At 38.2% G+C, this 20,227-nt stretch overlaps 1 protein-coding gene across 5 annotated transcripts in view; it reads left to right on the forward strand.

Moving 5' to 3' along the window:
* Positions 1–20,227, forward strand: part of CHN1 (chimerin 1) — a 94,674-nt gene that overhangs the window by 15,718 nt on the left and 58,729 nt on the right. For 3 of the 5 annotated variants that reach the window (XM_086897756.1, XM_086897755.1, XM_023930959.2), the window contains 4 exons: positions 6,167–6,205; positions 9,386–9,441; positions 16,690–16,721; positions 17,568–17,681. In XM_086897756.1, the coding sequence (XP_086753882.1) occupies positions 17,578–17,681 (104 nt within the window). In that variant the 5' untranslated portion in view covers positions 6,167–6,205; positions 9,386–9,441; positions 16,690–16,721; positions 17,568–17,577. Of the gene's footprint in view, positions 1–5,375; positions 5,459–6,166; positions 6,206–9,385; positions 9,442–16,689; positions 16,722–16,832; positions 16,931–17,567; positions 17,682–20,227 lie in introns of those variants that run through there. The other 2 variants (XM_086897757.1, XM_023930958.2) reach the window with 2 other exon arrangements.

Here is a 20,227-nt window from a genome sequence, read left to right on the forward strand (position 1 = left end):
TCTGTGGTCAGACTGGGATTTAGTTGGCATTTAGCAGCTGCCTCGCTCCAGCTCCCACCGCGGTGGGTTGTGTCAGCAGCACGCTGGGCTCAGAGCAGGGGATGCTCTGCTGGGAGGGTTAGCTGTCTTCATACCATGGAGGTGCGTGCTGAGCTCTAACACCTGCCAGCATGTTGAATTGGGTGCCTGTCTGATGTCTTTTCCCCACCTGGAGAAGGTGGAGAAAATAGATGGTGGTTTATTTGAAGACTTTTGCACTGAAGCTCCTTATAGCATTGATGTCTTAGGAAGAGCCTTGATATGTCTTAAAGTTTTCAATGCATTTTTCTTTTTCTTTGTTCAAAGGGAACTGTGTGCCAAAGATAACATTAAAGAAGCATCAAAGACTCAATAACATTCTAGAAGTATCAGTCATCATTGTTGAGTGACATACAGAAATACGGTGCTTATTGCCTGGGGTGTTCTCAGCCCTGTGGGGATCTTCCCATAAACAAAGAAAATTCTGTGATGCCCCTGTGAAACCCTAAGCGTTTTCCACATGGCCCCAGGCCATATGTGCCATCAGGTTCTTGCCATTAATGTCTTTGTTTGAAGTCACTTATAGAGCAACATTACATTTGGATTAACATTCTTTATTCAGTGACTTCCAAACCCCAACTTTTTTTTTGTAAAATAACAGTATAAGAGGTTTTGTTCAAGAGAAAAGAAATATTCCAAAAAGTTGCATGTCATATCTTTAAATGGACTGTAAGCCCATGCAAGATATTTTGGTCAGAAATAGTTTGTTGCTCCTTTGCTTTGGAAAGGTGAAGGCAAGACAGGATTGAGCCAGAGTATCATTTTGAAGGACTTAAATACTGAAAAAGTATTTGTTTCTAAGAAAACATTTCTTGCCAGGTAAGAAAGCCGACCACAGCTGTCTGTGTTGTCCATTGACACTGACTGAAGTGCAGCTCTCTGCAGCCCTTGGCAGCTGTATGGGGCACCCTGAAGCCATGGGAGGGCGAGTTGCTTTCCACAGGACCACATGTAATGGGCAGCAACCACACATGTGACACATGCTCTTTGCATCAAGGTCCTGCTCTTGCCCACTACCCCAAGACAGATTGTCATCTGACTTAATGCCCCTGGTAGCAGAGGGGTGGAAAGAGGCTTTGTGCAAAGAATGAGGCATCCCAAGGTCTTGTCTAGGAGCAACGAAGGATGTTTGGTGTGTTTGTGTGCCCCTTCTTCACCACACATGCTGTAGACAGGGTTGTTTTGGTGTTTTCTGCACCCTTCTCCCTGCTGCCCCTCTCTAGAAGCTGCCTGGCACCATCTTCCCCTCCTGCTGCCAGCTGCACAGGGACTTCTGCAAAATACTTCCAGTGCTGCTGCAGCCAAGGATCAGCTTCTCATATTTGCCCTGAAACCATGGAATTGTAGCCCATCTGTTTTAGTGCTGCTGCCTAAGGCAGTGGCTCTATTCATCCTTCAATTAACTCAGTGCTGTTTGAGTTACATTTTGGTTAGAGTCTGTAAAAGCCTTCACTGCTAGGGCCTGATTGGCTGCTGCTGAAAACATTTTGTGATGGCTTGAGTTTAGTTTCTGAAATGCTGTTGGCACTTATACTTTGAAAAACAGAGATGAAATTACTTTTTCTGTTCAACTGTGCTTTTCTTTGTGGCCTCTAACACAAAGTTCCGTATCTGAGGCCTCATCTGTATTCAATAGAGATATTATCAAATAAAACCAAAGGTTGGGGTAAGAGCTAGTATCTCAGCAGATAGATGATTATTTCCTCCCAGACAGCATTAATCTCTGATGTTAGAGATGACCAAGGTACTGACATCCAGTAAAATAAAACTAAATAAACTGAAAAATTAAATAAAACTGAATTCTCTATGGGAAATCTCTCTGTAAGTCCTACACTGCTTTATGGGGTTACCATGCAGAGTTAAGCTGCTGCTGCTTCTCTGCCCTTGAACTGACTGATCTCTGGTGGGGAGAGAAACAACCATTTCAAGCAGAGGTAAACATTTTTATTCTTTCTTTAAAAGGAATACACAAAGACAAGTACTAGAAACAGTTTGAAGCAATAGTAACAGTTTTCCTATCTGTAGTTAAAATGTACACTCTGAAAGTACTGCAGTTGTCCAGATTTATATAGTGGATAAAATAGGAGTGAGTAAGAAAGAAGCAATATAACGAAGGGCAATGCTACAATGTAATGTCACAATTAGTCACATTTGTGTTTATGGAAAATCTGAGATGTTCTCCTAGCGTTTGTGAATGTATATGAACTTCTAAATGGCTGTATCTGTATGATTTTCTATTGGCAGAAGTCCATTTCTGTGGAAGTATTTCTGATGTCAGTCTATCCTTCTTTATTGCAGGCGACTCATGCTCGAGATGCACGGTTTCCTTTTTTTTGGGAGGGGGAATTGGTGTGCTCAGAGGAGGGCATTCTGGACCCAGGGAGCAATTCTGCCCACTGTGACATTTCTGACTGTTGCCAGAAGCTGCCTCTTGTGCTGTTCTGAGCTTTTTGTGTCTGTTTTCTCTGCATTTAATCAAATTGCAAGGAACCTTAGAGAAGAGATGAGATGAGACAAGATGGCTTGAGAATGAGATGCTGAACAGATAGGGAGGGATAGGTGAGTCCTAACAGGACAACATTGGGAAGCAAACCAGAGCACTGCTTAAGGATGAGGGGAGAGGTCTTGCATGCAGGTAGAGATTGCTAAGGCTGGGGGAAGGCAAAGTCCTGGAAAAGAGAGGAATGTGTTGTGAGTAAAGAAAATGATGGCAAGCAAGTGCTGAGTATCCAGAATTTCTCCTGTGATTAGAATATAAGGAAACCAAAGGTAGATTCTCAGGAAACATTGCAGTTCTAAAAGAAACAAAGTGAGATAGGATGAGCCACTTGGGTCATGTCATCCTTAGGATTCTACATATATGAACTGATGGCATTAAATATTGCTTGTACAAACTGCCAAAATAAGAACAAACACTGTGTCAGAGTTGCTCGGAGTAAGGTTGGTGTAACAGCACTTGTCAGAAGCTTTACAGAAAGCTGAAGAAAAGTGTTTACTGTCTTTCGTGGTAAATTTGGCTTATGGGAACTCTGTGGTTTTTAAGTACATATCATCTGCACTGTGTTTGTAGCCCAGCTAATTCTGAGGGAAAGTATCTGTCAGCTTGAGACTGGTCTCAGTTTGAAATTGCAATTTATGTACATGGACACATATGTCCATAAGTGGACATATGTGTCCATGTACATATGTGGACATATGACACATAAGTGTCCCTGGTCTAAAATATCCTTGCTGATGAGAGTGCCTTCATACTGGTAAATTCTGACCAGTGCTGGTAGGATCGCATCTGGACAGAGCTGATTGCATCAGCTTATGTATTTATGTTTCCTGTAATGCTCTAGGCCTTTGGAGAAGAGTAGCTTTAAGTTGAATTGCATCTCACTTAGGGCAGAAAATACAGTTAAGATAGAACCTGATGCACAGCTTGTAGAAAATTATTTTATCCTAGAAACATTTAGCAGAGCTGAGTTACTGTGAAAAAAATCTGAGAACTGACAGTGTGGAGTTTATTGTGTTAATTAGAAAGTGCTGCACCATTAGTGAGAAAATGTATTTTGGGTTCCACATTTTCTGTGGAACTTTTTTTTATCATGCCTGTAAGTGGTTTTCAGATGCCTAATTGGAGATGCCGTATGTGGAGGCCTGTACTATCTGAAAATCAAACCCTTTATCTAATAATGAATTTCTAAATACTTTTGATGTATTAAATGGGACCACATCAGTTATCCTTTAATAGCAGGTTACTAATAGACAGAGCTGGTGTTTATGCTTACTCTATTTCATCTTTGGGTAGTAGGAAAGTTTTAGTAATAGAAACATTGTTGCTTAGAAACAAACAGTACAAACCTCTGCTTAACTGTTTCACTGTGCTTGTGTTTGCTACTACACTTTTTTTTAAAATCACAATAGAAGTGACCTTTTGTTTTTTCATTACCTTGTGTGGGATGGCTGGAGGGTATTCTCACACTGCAAAGGCAATAAAGCTCACCGAGAGATTTTTTTCTAACAAAATCCTTCTGCACAGCTGCATAACATAAATCATTCCTTCCCATTTCTGAATGTTAGATATTTCTTGCATGAAAGTAACTGCTGTTCTTGCCTGACTTTAACAAGGTTTGAGGTTTTTTGTTTGGCACAAATATTGTCACTTTTTAGTTTTATAACCACGATGCCCTTAGCTGTAACAATTGCATGGCTTGAGTGTGAGGAGGTATAGGTTAGACTGCCAAGATGTTTGTATTTTCATAACAGTCAGCTCATGTTTTAAAAATACAGTGTGTGTTGTCCTTTACTTAAATTATTTATTTCTGAATTCAACTAATGCATATATTGCCAAAACCCGGAGTATATCAAAAGTAAATTCAGGTGGTGGAGTAAGAGTTGTCTTCTGGGAGAAAGCCATTATTTTTACTTAAGAGTTTTGCCCCTTTTCCATGTGACATTGCATTGCTGAGGGATCATGTTACAATGCTTCTGGAATGAATCGACTTGCACTGCCTTAATTAAAGGTATCAAAGTAGGAATGAATAACCCTGGCTGCATCTGTTGCTGCTGATTTGCTTTTACTACCACAGTGAGGCATGAGCTGCTTAAGGTCTCTGCAGGTTCAGGGTGTTCTTGTTGATCTGCAGGACATGGTAGAGCATCTATAGGACCTTCCAAAGATCAAACCCCATCATATTCAGGGGGATGGCAGTTTAACTGAGTTAAACTGCCTCAATAATAAAGTCATAATGAATTGTATTTATGAAACCCACTGCCACCACGGTGGCTGGCAGGAACTGAGCCCTATTCATGCATAGAGCTAAAATATGGGGTAAAAAGTGGAACAAAATTACAGTGCAGTCAGGGCAGGGAGTGTTCTGGCAGGGTCTGGCAAAGTCTGTGCCTGTTAAACTGGAAAATATCTCCTTCCACTAAGCTCTAGTTTAGAGATTTTCAACATGACTATGTGTGAGAGATGGACTGCAGCAAGTATCTGAAGAGGAGAGATTGCATACTCTAAGGGGAGGCAAACGAAAATCTCAGCTTCAGGCTCAGTTTTGCAGGCCTGAAGGGCTCTCAAGTGGAGATGCTACTCAGGCCAAAATTAAAGCAACAGGTTCTGAGATTGCTTTATCTTTATGTAAACTTGTAATGAAAACTAGAAATTCACGCTTTGTTGGATGCAGCAGGTAGTTCCAGTGAGCAGAGCAAACAGAGCTCAGGCATGAGCACTGCAGGCAGGAGTGGCTTCAGACAGCAAGGCTGGCTGTGTGGGTGGCTCAGCTTGCGACCCTGTGGTGCAGGGAGGATGGAATAACTCTCACCATCTCCAAGGCAGATATGCACAGCATCTTGCTGAAAGCCTCGGTGACTTGTGGCATCAGAACTGAAGCTGGTCAGAGCAGTAAAACAGTGGATCAGAGTCAAAGTTCGCAGCATAGCCCCGAGCTCAAAATGTCAGATCAGTTGTAATACAAGTCATAAGGGTGACAGAACTTAGAAGAAATTGGGATTTTATTTTTTTTAATTTTGAGAATTAAAATCTTGGAGTAGAAATATGTTGGTACTTTTAGTATGTACTCACTACTTCCAAAAAGAGCTTGTACTCAGTAGGGGAAAAAAAACCCTTCTTTTTTCCAAAATATTTCGCCATCCTTGCATACTATGATTTTATTTTAAGAGTTGTTAATTGCCATCCAGCAGAGGAAAATGCTAATGGCAGGAATAAGTTGCATGGAAACTCATTTACTGGAATATAAATTGAGATTAAAAAAATCTTTCTGGTGTAGTTGAAAATGAAACTTGTAGACACATACATAGTAAAATAATATGCATTCTCCTTCCTCCTCACAGTATGCTGGCTTCTGATCTGCATGTTTGCCATTTTTCAGATTTGTTTCTGTAGTTTTTATTCTAGCTGGATAAAGAAAATACCTTTTCACATTTTTAGTTTAAGTAAAAAGGGGGAAATTTTAACAGATTGTTCTGTAATAGTAAGAAGTAAGTTTAGAACCTAGGTGCAATATTATCTCAATAATTCTGCAAGTTTTTTCTGTGTTAAAATGTTTCTTATGCAACATTAAGATTTTTTGTTTTCTTTCAGATACTGATGAATACAGACCACCTGTTTGGAAGTCTTACTGTAAGTATCTCAGTGTTTGGGGGTATTTTTCCAAGTCAGAGCTGAAAAGGTTTCAGTTGGATGCTTCAAAAGACTAATTTCTCTTTTCATCAGAATGTGAGTTTCAGAAGCATCAAAAAGGCTCACTTCTGTTTAGAGATAGGTTGAACTACCCCCAGGGACAAGTGAACATAGATTCATATTCATTTAGAAGAGTAGATTCTCTGCCCCTTATTAATGTGAGTTGTCCCACTCCTGCTTGGTCTTACTTACAGTGGTTTGTCTGCCTAGATCAGGGCTTACATAAACTCCATTCATGCCTTAAAGTTGGTATCCTTGCAGACATCTAGGGCTCCTGTGATCTAGTGCCTTGCATCACAAGAGCTGAGCTTGAGGTGGTTAAGAGAACTCAAAAGAAATTGTTTTCTTCAGGAATTTGCTGATATAGTAAAACAAGAGCATATGCTTGGCCTGGTGTGACAAATCACAAGCAGGTTTTTTGAAGCCCTGCCTAGAAGGGCCTGGTTTGCTACCAGCCTGCCCATGCTCTCCAGTTCTTGGGGTCTTAGGCAGGTGTGCAGGGCAGCAGCCCAGGTGCCTTGCCCTGAGATCAGAGTGCCACTCGCTTGGGAACTTCACAACTTGCTGTTTCGTTTAAAAAAAACAACAAACCAAACCCAAATCAAACCCACAAAACAGCAAACAGACATTTTTAAATGCAGAAGAATTCCATGTAAAGGAATGACCTCTTATTTGGCTGTGCAAATGGAGGTTTAGGGACATGGAAGAGAACATGAGAAAAATGTAAAAGAGCATTGTAGCTTCCCATAGTGGCTCAGCTATAAATTCTAGTTCTTTGTAGATAGAAAACCCAAGATGTGAGACATTTTGAGACTTGAGGAACCACAGCAAGAAAGAAGAATCTTCTGTGAAAAACAGATTTTGAAAACAGAATGTTTGTGTGTATAACACACTTAACAGTTTAGGGATGTCAGACTTACATTTGCATTACTTGGTATATATTCAACTTGGTGTCTTCAGGCTGGATAAAGGGATTTGCTCAAGCAACATTTCACATTGTGAAAATGTTTGCTCTCTAAAGGTTGAGGAGATTTAGCACTTGAGAAAATGTAGTTACTTTAAAAGGTTTCCATCCTGCTGTGGAAGACTTTTTAATCAGAGATGTGGAATTAAAGGCTAAGTGAGAACCATGGTTAGAAAGAGAGCAAGTGTAAGAGGGCAGATTTGATTATGTTTTACAGCTCTGTACCTCCTGTGAACTCGGGGAACACTACTTCCTTGTTCAGTAGGAAGGTTGAACCTCTCTAATGTCAGATCTCCATTGGCAGCTTGACAGAAGCTGAAAGCCTGGGCACGTGCAAATGTGCTTGCACCCACTCTGCATCATGGTTTGCATGTACGGTTTGTGTGCACCCACTCTCCTGCAGCATCATGGTTTGCCTGCCATGGTGAACCTTCCTGTGTTCAGAAGTAAGCTCTGAATACCAAGGTTTGATTAGATTTCTGTCTCGTGACAGACGAAGAGGAATGTCTTGTTTGACTTCCCTGGCAATAATTGCAGCAAGGAAGCTGGTGTTGAACTGTTTGAATTGCATAGCTCAGAGGAGGAGGAGGGATAGGAATCCTGTTTTGTAACTTAGCTAGTCAGCCTGCTGTGCTTCTTACTGGAAGAGGAGAAAGGTATTGCCATTGGTGAAAAAGAATTTCCTTTCAGAAAATCTTTTCAGCCTGGCTTGAAGTAAGGTGGGAAATAGCTCTCAGTTTTCAGCCAGTTTTTGTGGAGCTTGCTGATTGTGGGTCTCCTCTTTTGTGAAATTCAGAAAAATCTTAACTTGTCCTTTCATTTTATTTGTTTTCCTTTGAACTTAGCTCTGCAGTTCTCAGAATTAGACATGGACAAGGTCCAGTGCCATCAAATACAGCTTTTACAATGGAAGCTAGGGAATCTATGTGCTGGCAGTATAAATGGTCATGCTATGCCTAAAATGATAATTGCAATTTTATATACCAGTGTGCTGTTCTTCATCACTTGCAAAAATAATTTTTGTATTACCAGCCCAGCATGGAAATGACTGATTTTAGTAGCAACAGGAAAAACCATTAGGTTTTTTAATTTGGAACAAAGGGAATGTTTTTTTCCCAGTTTATCTTATGATTCAGTGATCATTGGGCATCTTGCCATTTTCTCTATTCCCATATAGGTTGACACATGAATACAGCATTTGCCAGTGGAAAAGACTTAGCATCAAATGAGAATCGTAATGAAGTCAAATTGTATTGGTTAAATTAATGTGTGGTCTTACTATCTGAAGAAGGTGATAGCACAGTGTATTCATGCTAATGATTGAGATTTAATTTTAAAATATTACAATTCCGAATGTCCATTTTTCTATTTCTAGTGTACTATTGAAATACTAACTTAGTGTTGACAGCCTCATTTTGAAGGGGACTTGCCAAACCAGATTCAGTTGGCATAGAAGTTGAAAGTAATTTCTTTGGTATTATACTAGAAAGTCTGTACATACTAGTAGCGTTAAATTTACATCTGGTTGCAAAGATCTGTTCTGGCTTGATGAAGCTTATTTTAAAAATAGAGAAAAAGAAGGATGAAAGATATAAAGGTAAGTAAGTGTATGTCATAATTTGGGCCTTAGCTAATTTACTGTGCTACTCAACTCGCTATGTCTTTAGATCTGCAAATGCAAAGGCCATCTTTCTTTCTTCAGACAGGTCCTCACTGATCAGTGGTGAAGGCATTCTGCGTGATACTCGCAAAGTCTTGACATATTGCAGGTGACTGGGTGTGTGCCCAGCACAGAAGGATTAGGTTCCATCTGCTTATGGAAGAAAGTTTGACAGCAGCCTGATTTGCCATATAATGAACTTTAATTTGTGTCTATTATGATTCTTCTTCTGATCTGTTTGTTGGAAACTTGTCTGATTTCACCTAGTTATTCCATATTACTTGATCAATTTGTTGTAAAGAAAATCAATATCCCATTTTGGCTTGCAACATGCTTTTCTTCTGACCACTTATTAGTAAATTTTTATATCCCTGGTATCCTTGTGTTAAACTTTGCAGAAACTCTCCCTTATTTAAACCACAATGTTTAATGTTAAAATGCCTAACTTGCACAATGATTCTGTATTAATTAGAATTTAACTTCTGCCTCCTCCCAGTGTATCAGTTGCAACAGGAAGCTCCCCATCCTAGAAGAATAACCTGCACTTGTGAGGTACGTATCACGGTGTTCAGTTCTATACAGTCCAGTAATTCCATGTCTGTACTTAATTGTGTCCAGCCCAGAGTGGTTCCTTGGGACCACTTTGTGCTGTGGTTAGAGTGGGTAGTTGGGGTGCTGGTACTCAGAAATCCATCTGTTCTAAAAATGGAATTTAATGCATTTTGATATGTATCATCATTTACTAAGAATCATTTACTACTTTTTGCTTCTTAGATACATGGAAACATACTTTTTCTCCTCCCTTTCTCATCAGAAATTCGCAGAAGCAAGAGCAGAGCTGTGCAGGGAACTATGCACCTGTTCCTTACGACATCACTACTAGATATGTGAAATAAATTAGCAGAGGGAAGACTAAAACCACCCCTGGTGCTGTTGTTTGAGTCATAGTACTTAAGGCTCATAAATAGCAGGAGCTAAGCTATACAGACCACAGATGTTATGGACTGAAGTGGTAACAATGGGATCCCATCGATAGGCAGTGATGCGGGAGCACTGCTCATGGGATCCGCTGTTGAGGTAGACCCTGCTGTGCCCTGAGCTGCTGTTCAGCAGAGCAGCTCCTCTCCAGGGCTGTGGGGCTCCAGGGTTTAGCTGGCACCAGGCACTGGTGCAGCAAGGTTTAGTCATACCTACACCCATCTTACAGCTTTGCTGAAGAACCTGGGAAACATTCATTTAAATCTCAGAAATGCTGAAACGTTAGGCAGTGTTACAAAACACAGCTCTTACTGAATAACTGGAAGTTATTACATTGCTGCAAGAAAACTTGAGTATTTTTATCATTTGCCAAGAGAAATAAAATTGATCTTTGAGATATGTTAGTTGCTTCGATGTAGCATTAAATACAGAAGGATGTAGCACTCTCCAGAAGGAACATTAATAGCTTACAATTTAGATGACAGGGAGGATTACTTGACAGAATTATACAGGCTCTTAGACAGTTCTCTGTAGTTTTTATAAAAGTCCAACTATAATTCTATGAAGTAGTCTGTCAACTTCAAAATAAAATTTAGTGATTTAACAGAAGCAAAGTACTGCATTTAATGGAAGCACTCATTTTCCTCTGTTACTTTGATATTTCTTAAAAAGATATAGCTGTAACTTACTGTGCTTAATCAAGATATAGCTACAGGAAGGAACAATACATGAATTTTACAAGAATTATAGCAAAAAGTTTTGTTTTGACAAGGATTTCTACTGTTAATGAGCATCAAAGCAGAGGTATTCCAGTTAAAATTGTTGTGCACATGTCTTAGGTACATCAAATAAAGTTGGATGCAGATTTGAAGGAAAGAAACTTACAGAAGATAAGACCCAAGCTGTGACAAAATGGGATTTTCCCCCAATTTTTAATTCCGTTGTTAAGAAGGTTCAGTTCTAATTTGAGTGCTCTCTGTGGTACATTTTTTCATTACATTAATACAACAAGTATCTGAAGTCTTGTAAAAGCGTAGGCTTAACAATTCAGAGTGCTCACCTGGATAGGATAAAGTATTTTATTCCTTGCATCCAATGGACTGTGCTTATTGTTGCTTTTTCCTTCCTCTCCTTAGAAGTCTTTCACTGGTGGAAGAGGTGGTGGTATGTGTGTGGTTATGTGTACACAGGCATATTGTAAAACCTTGATGAGATTTTTGGTAGCCCTCTGACACTGTTCCTTGAGGTGCTGACATTATGCCTGTACAATCACAGGAGCCTTTTCTTTTCTGATCCTTATCTCTGAGTCCTGCTGTAGTTTACTCCCATAGTGACAGACTTACAGTGTAATGCTCATAAAGCTGCCTGACTTTTGTGGTGATGGGTGAAGATTTTTCTGTTTCTTCAGTCAGATGCTTTGAGGATCTCATCTGTGAATGTTTTAATTCCCAGAGAATTAGAACCTTCATTTTTCTGTATACCTCCTTATGTCTTTAAAAAAAACGAACAAAATAAAACAACAAAGAAACGAAAAAAACCCCAAACCCATAATTGAAAGTACCAGCACAATTAAGGAAATTATACAATTCTTAATATGAAAATTTTAATTATTTTGTAATTATTTGACTGCACAAAGTATATATACTCTGTAGTCAGGGTAAACTGATAAAGGACTCTGGGATATTCAGTAAGATGTGTTGGCATTATATCCCAGGCTAGTTTGGCTGCAGAGAAGGGCTTGGGGGTTCTTTGTCCCAGGTGGTAGGAACTCACAAGCAAATTTCATGCTTTGTTCTTCTTCATAGTATTTCTTTGAATACTATTAGCTAATACAGTCAAATAAGCAGAGATATAAATGTGTATTCAGTATCTGAAAATTAATTTTTTTTCCTGCCTCTGGGGTGATGGAAATTGTTCAGCTGTTAATCAGATAGAGATTGTCCTCTTTTTAGACTAGAGCAAGAAAACTGCCAGCCAAATTTAAAAGCATCTGTGTAAATCTTCTTCAAATACCAATCACATTGACTACTACAACTTTCTCGTCCTCATTTTCACTGAATTTCAGTTCTGTTAATTGGAAAATTTTATTAGCTCTAATAGAGATAGTAAATTAAAAAGTTGGACTGGTTTACAAAGGAAAATTTCCTATGGGAGAGCGGTGGCCTCTAGCCTGTTACAGTCAATGGGGGATTTGCAAAAGTATCATAATCATTTGAAACACTGCTAAGTCCTGTCACCAGTGGAGAAAGAAATGCAACACATTAGTGTCTGTAATACCATATTTCTATGAATTTATTCCAAAACAAGATTATGACATATGACAAACTTTAAGTGAGTGTAAAACTATCCTGTGTCAGAGTGAACAAAAAAATGAGACGCTGTGTTTAAAAATAGCTTCTTGAACTCTGGTGTCTGCACCATGAACATTGTTGTAGAAACTGAGAAATAAAAGCTGCAGATTTAGAAACTAGTGAGAATAGAAGTAAACACAAAACTATGAAAGAATCAGTCAGGTATTTAGCTGTAGAACAGAGAATATTAAATATACATTTTATCATTGAAGAATTAGTTTCTTTTAAAAAAAGCTCTTGGAAGCTTATTTTTAACTAATAAAGGTAAAATTGAAGAAGTACATTATAAGTTCCTACTTCTGCATTAATTCTTTATAATGCAGATAACACTTTTTCATTATATGTATTGACCAGTTTATGCAGCTGAGCTGATTTGAAGTGAAAATATATTCAGTGTGCAGTAACTTGTTAACTCTTCTCTCTGGTCTGAGCCTCTCCTGCTTGTGCTGAGCTTTGTGATCTGTTCTTTCTCAGCTGGGTTTCTATTAGCAGCCATGCATGAGTCAGTGGGGAGCAGAATCTCTTCCTGAGTGCTTGAATTATTCAGCTGTATAAACAAATTCATAAATATTAGGAAGAAAATTTTGGTCCTGAAAACATCAAAGAGGTCAGTAGGAATGAACAATATGTAATTTGGTGAGGTATTAGCACATAAATTGCTCTTCATGACTTATTGTAATCCACTTGTTGACAAAAGCAAGAGGGATGATTAGGGAAAAAGCACTTGTTAAAGAATAATTTGAAATCACACCATAAAAAAAACCCAACCCTTTATTTCATGTGCAAAGGCGCACATTGTACAAGTGCTGATACTGAGAGGTGTATTCAAGAGAATGACCTACTTAACTTGAAATGCTTCTCAAATACAAAGAATTCAAGTTTCTGCTCTGCTACACCAGTTTCATATCAGAGCAACACACAGATCAGTGGAGAGATGCTGAAGTAAAAAGAGCATTGCATTCATTTGGGATTTTTTTTTTATTGTGAAGGTGCAGCAGAGCCAAGTCTTTCAATACTCCATGAGGTTAAAGTTGATGATTCCCTTACATTATAACAAATTCCCTAACAAATAGCCTAATTCTAAGGCTATTTGACTTCTGCGTGAGCTTGTATGCATATTACAGTGTTGTTTGTCCAGTTAATACTGTATTTCCTTCATGAAATTGATATTTGTTGTGCATACAATCTTATATACACATGTGCATGCATAGGCATATTTAGGGCAGCTTTCACTGATATATGAAAGCATGAACAATATTAAATAACTATATGAAAAAACACACGGTATGGAGAAAATTAAAATCACTGGCTTTTTCTGTCCTTTTAGGAGGCTTTATCCTAATTCAGTGCTGATAGTTAACAAGCCTGTCAAACAGCATCTCTGTGTAGTATTGTGAAAATGGCCAAGAAACACAGAATAGATGGGCATATATAATGAGCTGTTTGTAAAGGTGGCTTTATCTGCATGATATTTGACAGGACGACTTTCCAAATTCCATGATAGCTAAGGTCTTTGCCAAAGGAATGTCAGCTATAAGGTGCTTGCTAATTCTGCCTGATTGGTCTGTTCATAAGTTTGATTTCATTGCCTTCACACCTCAGTTTGAAAAAAATGATAAATTAAGCAATGTTGGATATCTTGTTGATCTTTGTGTTTCTTGAAGGTATCATAGGGAGACTTTAATTTTTTCCCTTGGCATTAGTGGTGTACAGATAAACACATTGAAAACAAATGTCTCATGCATTTTTTTCTTCCTTTTTTTTTCCAAGTTAGAAGGTTTTAAAACCTTGCCAAGCAAACAGCAATAGGAAATTTTTCCCACAAGAAAAATCCTGAGAAGTCAACAGGCTGGATACAAAGAAAAAGAAGCAGCTATGGCTGCCCTTACACACACTCAGCAATGCTTTGGCTCGAAAATACTGCCAAATCAGAAAAAAATTCTGCAGAGTATAATTACACTGTCTTTTCATCTATCAGCTTTAGCTGATAGGACTGACTTCTTGCTATCATCTTGTTTTAAAATGTATTTCCTTTCTTATGTGGGTTTAGTTCCAGTCCAGATGTTTTCATTTTTTCTCCTTAACTTAGAAAGTTAGACTAATGAAGCTTCTGAACTAAACTGTTTTGTTTAGACTGTTTGACTTTCAGTCCTCATGTGCAAAGGGACGATACGTGGGTGCCTGTGATTGTCATTTGTTGAATTAATTTTGTAGGATACAGTCTGGCAGGAACTTTTTGAAGTCCAAGGAAACACAAAAGACCAAGAAAGCTGCACGTTGCTTCCAGTGCAGTTAAGGATAAGAATAAAAAAACACTGTCTAAGTTGCAAAGGGTACAGCTGGTGTAATAACACCTGTCAGAAGCTTTATAGAAAGCTTGAGAACAATGTTTGCTGTCTTGCATGGTAAATTTGGCTTACAGGGAGTCTGTGTGGTTTTCTCAGTGCACACAAACTGCACTGCATATGTAGCCCAGTCATTCTGAGTGAATTAGAAGGCCCCTGCTGAGTTCTAATGGAATTTTCTTAAAGTCTTAATGTATGTCAATATAGATGTCAAAACCCTCTAATATTATCATAAATGTAAACAGTGATGGGGAAAAAACCCCAAAACACAAATAAACAGGCAATAAAACTCAGTGAATTGAGGTTCCAGCTGCACTGAGTTGTATGCAAGCAAAAAGTGTCGCACATCAATATTTATTCTGAAGTTATTGCAAGTTGGTAAAACTCATCAGTAGAGACTGTTAACAGAAGTGGTTATTTTCCTTTTTAACTCGTCATCCACCAAAATGAACTGCAAGCCTAGCTACAAATGCCTGGAAGTCCTGTGGAGGTTTTTCCAGATGCTTTGTTCCAGTCATCTGCCCATTCACATTTTCAAAAGTTTGCGCAGAGTATGTTATAAATTTTCTTAGGATTTGCAAGTACTCTGAAGATGACCTGTCAAGTTACTAATCCATTTCTGAAAAGAAATGCTTTTGTGCATATAAATTTTCCATTTCTGTCTTATAAATTCACTGAGATAAATATAAAATCTCACTAGACAGACAACAAAATCTTATTCATGACAGGATTCTTCTTTTAACAACTGCCCTAAACTAGTGTCTTAGCTTAAGGGTTTTAGTTAAGAATTGTTGCAAGTTTCTATAGCAACAACAATAAAAAGCTTTCATTTTTTCTGTTTATGTCGCTATCTTATTGAAGAAATAGCCTACATTTAACAAAAAATATCTAAGACCTCTTTTCTTTTGAAATGATCCAGTCTCTTCAGGCCCTTTGAAAACAGCTATCACACCAGTCAACTCTTGTTTGCTGTTATAAAGGAAAAAGAAATATTTTAGAACATGATAAATCCTTCCAGTGATGGAATGTTTTTTTCCAAAGTGATGAATCATTACAATAGCTTTTTATTTGCTGGGAATGTCAAAGAATTGTTATTAGACTGTACATGAGGATGTATGTTGGTTTATGTTGTTTTGGATATCTGAAAACTTTCTACTCCATGGAAAAAATGGGAGAGAAGCACTAATATTAATAGGCTTTTTGTTGAAAAGTTGGAAAAAAGAAACAAGTGGCATTCTGGGTTTCAGCATAGCTGGATTCTTTTATACTTTTGTAGTTCAGATTGTATAACTGTTGACTTTTACTCCCCAAAGAGTTTCCCCCTTTAAATTTAGCAAGAAAGGATAACCTGGTAGTTTAGATTATTAGCTGGTTTCTGTGAGATCTGCTGTTCCTCACTTGGCTTTAAACTTCCTGGACAAATGAAGATTGATTACTTCCTCTAAAAGAGTTATCAGGCAACCTGTACCCTGACACCTCTGTATGTTGTGTGCATTTACACCATAAGGTGTCTGGAGCACTGACAAGGTAGAGTGACACTACACAACACATGCACATCTGCTTTTGAAGTCTTCCAGGAGATACTGCAGATCACACAGTTTAATGCAGTCAAGGAGTACAAGACTTAGGCACTTGGTGATTCACTCAGCCCTTTGCCCTCACTCTGAGAGCTTTATAGTAGTGGCTTTATTTCAGCAGGGACACCAACAGCTCTGTGATGGAAGGTAACTCTTCTTTAAAAAAAAAGGGTTTTATATATGTTTCACTATATTAGTGCACTCAACAATATGGGGCACTTACATGCATGAAATGCAAACTCATTTCCCCTTTCTGGCACTTTGTAAAAGCAATATTTAATGCCAGAGTCCCGAGGATGACATGATCCAAGTGGCTCATCCTTTCTCCCTCCATTTTAAGCCATTCACAAGTGCAATTATTTTCTGAAGGTCTCCCTTTGGTTTCCCTATGTTCTAATTGCAGGAGAAATTCTGTTGTAGATTATTTTTTGCCTGCACTTTCACATTTCACATTTTCCCTTTCTGGTTTTAATGTTATATTGTAGACAGTCCACTTACTGTATAGCTTTTCTTGTTATGAAACATTACAATTTCTGTTGTTTCTTCTAGGTAGAGAACAGACCCAAATATTATGGAAGAGAGTAAGTAGCAAACATCTCTGAAAGTGATTTATCCTGACATATTGGTTGATAATGCAGAAAAGGTGTCAAGTATTAATTCTGTGCTCTTTGTTTCTTCTGTGTGTTTTACAGCAATGTCTCTCACCATCAGATCGTTATTACAGTGCCATCACTTTTGTCTACCTAAAATTACAGCTTCAATTTCTGATGGTTATGGATATCACTGAGTGGTACTTTAATTGAGAAAAACATACATATGTTTCTGTACTTTCAAGGGATTGGCTTTTTCCGTCTCTCCAGTTGGCTTTGAAAAAAGGTGTTTCTGTTAAGGAAAAAAAGCTATTTGGATCTATATGTGTCTCCTCTTTCAAGTTGCTAATGCAAAGATGGTTAGCTTTAGTGTGGAGAAACAAAGCAGATCTTACTTATGTTTATTTTGGCAAAAGATGTGTAGTGTTGCTGGGTTATTACATCAGCAATTACTGAGATTATGGCAACTTGCTAAAATCTCAGAGACTGCATAAAATATCCTCAAATGCTTTAAAATGTTTGACTGCATGCCACTAGCACAAAACATGTGAAGCCAGCAGGAGAAAACAGATTTATTTCTATATATTAAATTGATAGATGCAGATTTTAAAACAATGTACTTGTTTCATAGATACTCTTTCCTAGAAGCTTTTTAAACCATTTAAAGTAACTTCAAATACAGACAGAAAAGGAAATTAACTTTTAACTTTTAACTAAATTCCTGAAAATCAGTCATTTTAATTACTATTGTTGGTGCTTTTTTAAAGAAGACCGAAAAGTGATTTAAAAGAGAAGAGTGTGTGAAGCATGTGTTTCAAAAACACTTTTGTTCCTTAGATTCCATGGGATGATCTCAAGGGAGGAAGCTGACCAATTATTAAGTGTTGCAGAGGGAAGCTATCTCATTCGTGAAAGCCAAAGGCAACCTGGAACCTACACTTTGGCATTAAGGTCAGTAATTAATATTTCATTTTTAAATTCATAAAATATTCAGGAGATTTTACTGTGTTGCTGACCTCAGAACATAAAATTCTTTGTGATTGTTTTAATTTTTTTTAATCATTACACTTTTTTACCCTAGTTACAGATTCAGTATCTTTAACGTTCACTGCCCCTTTTTGAAGTGCTAACGTTCCTTATTGCTTGCACCATCGGGATAATAGCAATTGTGGTTTTGCTGGTGGAGCTTCATTTTGCCCTTGTCCCACTAGGATACAGATGTGGCCCCATGCAGATGCTGGGAGAGCAGGTGAACAAGAAATAAAAGGCATCTTATGAGTTTCCCTGACTAGTGTGCCATGCACTGGCTAGGTAGCTGTTGCTGAAGAGCACTCAGCTCTCTCTAGCCTCTCCATGGGATGGCAACAAATCAGGAGGCCCTTTCTTGTTTGAACACCTGTTAGCTAACAGTGTTTGCAGATCTGCTTCTTCATTCTGCAAAGTTCTGGCAAGTGGGTCAGCTATAAATAAAAAACTCAAATAAAAAATAGTTGTAAGTTTTAAACAACTTAATTACTTTTAAGATATTGAGGTTATTTTGGCCTGTGCTGTACAGATGGGAGATGGTGATTATTAGCCATGTTTTAAATCTAAGTGGGACAAAAAAACATTGAAGGAGAAAATGCGGTTACTGAAAGTTTTATATGGGTAAAGTAAGATTATAATTAAAGTAATAATCTCTTGAAATAATAGGTTGTCATGAACTAGTTTTTCAGGGGAAAAAAGGAGTATATTTTCATTGGATATTTGTTTCTGTAGTTACAAGATTTCAAGGAGAAACATTATTGACATTTATACTGACTTTCATTAACAGTGTAAATCTGTTATTTCTTATTAAAATAATACTCAATTTCATCATCTTCTGTTCTTGCAATATTCTTTTCTAAAAAGAAATCAGTTGTTTTAACACCTGGCTTGAAGGAAGAGCTCCCACCCCTTGCTTCCAATGGTGCAGAAGGCACAGGGTCTACAGACTAACAATAAAATCAATTTTATACCAAGCAGAGAAAAGAATGGCTAGTTGTTAGTGATCAGTTTGGGAAAAGGTTTCAAATTATAGCAAAGTTGTTATCATTGATTTATTTTGACAAAATTCAGTGTTTGAGAAAACACGTCAGAAACTGAAACTGCAGCATCTTGCAGCCATTTCATTATGTTTAAGTGCTAAATGACTCGTGTATCAAGGGCAGTGGGTCTAGGTGGCTGCTTTCCTTCCCACAGCAGATAATGCTCAGTTGTCTTGCTGTTAGCCCTCAGAGTGTATGAATGAGGGTGTTAACTCTCATACCTTAGGTGGAACTCTGTGAACTGTGGTGCTCTGTCTTCCACACATTGGAATTTTACCACTAGGATTTTTTTTGTCACTGCTAGGTAGTGTAGCAGAAGTCTGTGTTTCCACTGACTGGAAGGAGAGTTTTGCTCCGTTTTTATTTTTCCTCTCCCTGGAATTATAAATGTAGAATATAACCATTAGCCAAAATGCCCACTTTGTTTCTGACATTTTAACCTCTCTTAAAAACAAGGTCCTTTCTGCAGTCTCTCTCTGCATCCTGACTGTGAGAAGTTTTCTGTGATTGCCATGATCAGTGTGTGTAGTTCTATCATTTTTTGAGAGCATCACTTGTGTTTGGGTCACTACACTGCCAGATGGCAAAGATGGCCCTGTCTGCAGTTTAGATAATCCCAGCAGGAATTTAAGAATGTCACTTCCATGGCCAAAAACAGAGCTTGTCAGTAGGATGGTATGTATGAGCAAATCTTTTCCAAGTTCAACAGAAGGCTTTGATTGAGTTCTGGGTCTCTAATTTCACCCATCCTCTTCTAGCTGTATTTGAACCAATTTGGTATTTTCATACTAGGATTAGGTGCCACTCTGTCTCTGAAGCAGTCATGTTAAATTAAAGATCACTTTAGTATGATTTTTGCTTTTCCTTCTTTACCTTTGTTTTACCCCTTAGAAGTTGTGGGAGGAAAGAAAACTTGGTCAGCTGTTACATAAAAAACAGACACAGAACAGATTCCAAGAATTTTATGAAGTTAACCCAGCAATTCTCTAGAGGTGCTCTAATTCTGCACTAACATAGCGACAAAACATAAAATGAAATATCCTTGTTTTCTGATAGGTTTTCAGGCACATTTTGGTAAAAAAGTTGAGTAAAATTTAGGTTCTTGAAGGTGCCATCAACTCTTGGCATAAATACTTGGTTCCCTCTGTATTTCTGTGTATCTACTCAATCTCTCTCGCTGTTTGTTGTTTGATGTGTCAGTCTTTGACAGTGTGTCAGATCTGATTAGGGCAAATGGAAACTGCCTATGAGGTGTGATTGCATCATGAAATCCCAGTTTGTCGAGACATAAAAGTCTTGTGGTAGCTCTGGGTAGGAGCAGCTGATGTTGAGACTGAGACAGGTTTGTTTCCTGGCTTGTAGCTGCCGATGGTTCTGCTGGGGAGGCAGGCAATTCAGTGAGACAGACGGCCCAGCACGTCCAGCTCTGGC

The sequence above is a fragment of the Cyanistes caeruleus genome, chromosome 7 (assembly GCF_971803275.1).
Source record: "Cyanistes caeruleus chromosome 7, bCyaCae1.hap1.1, whole genome shotgun sequence".
NCBI classification, from domain to species: domain Eukaryota; kingdom Metazoa; phylum Chordata; class Aves; order Passeriformes; family Paridae; genus Cyanistes; species Cyanistes caeruleus.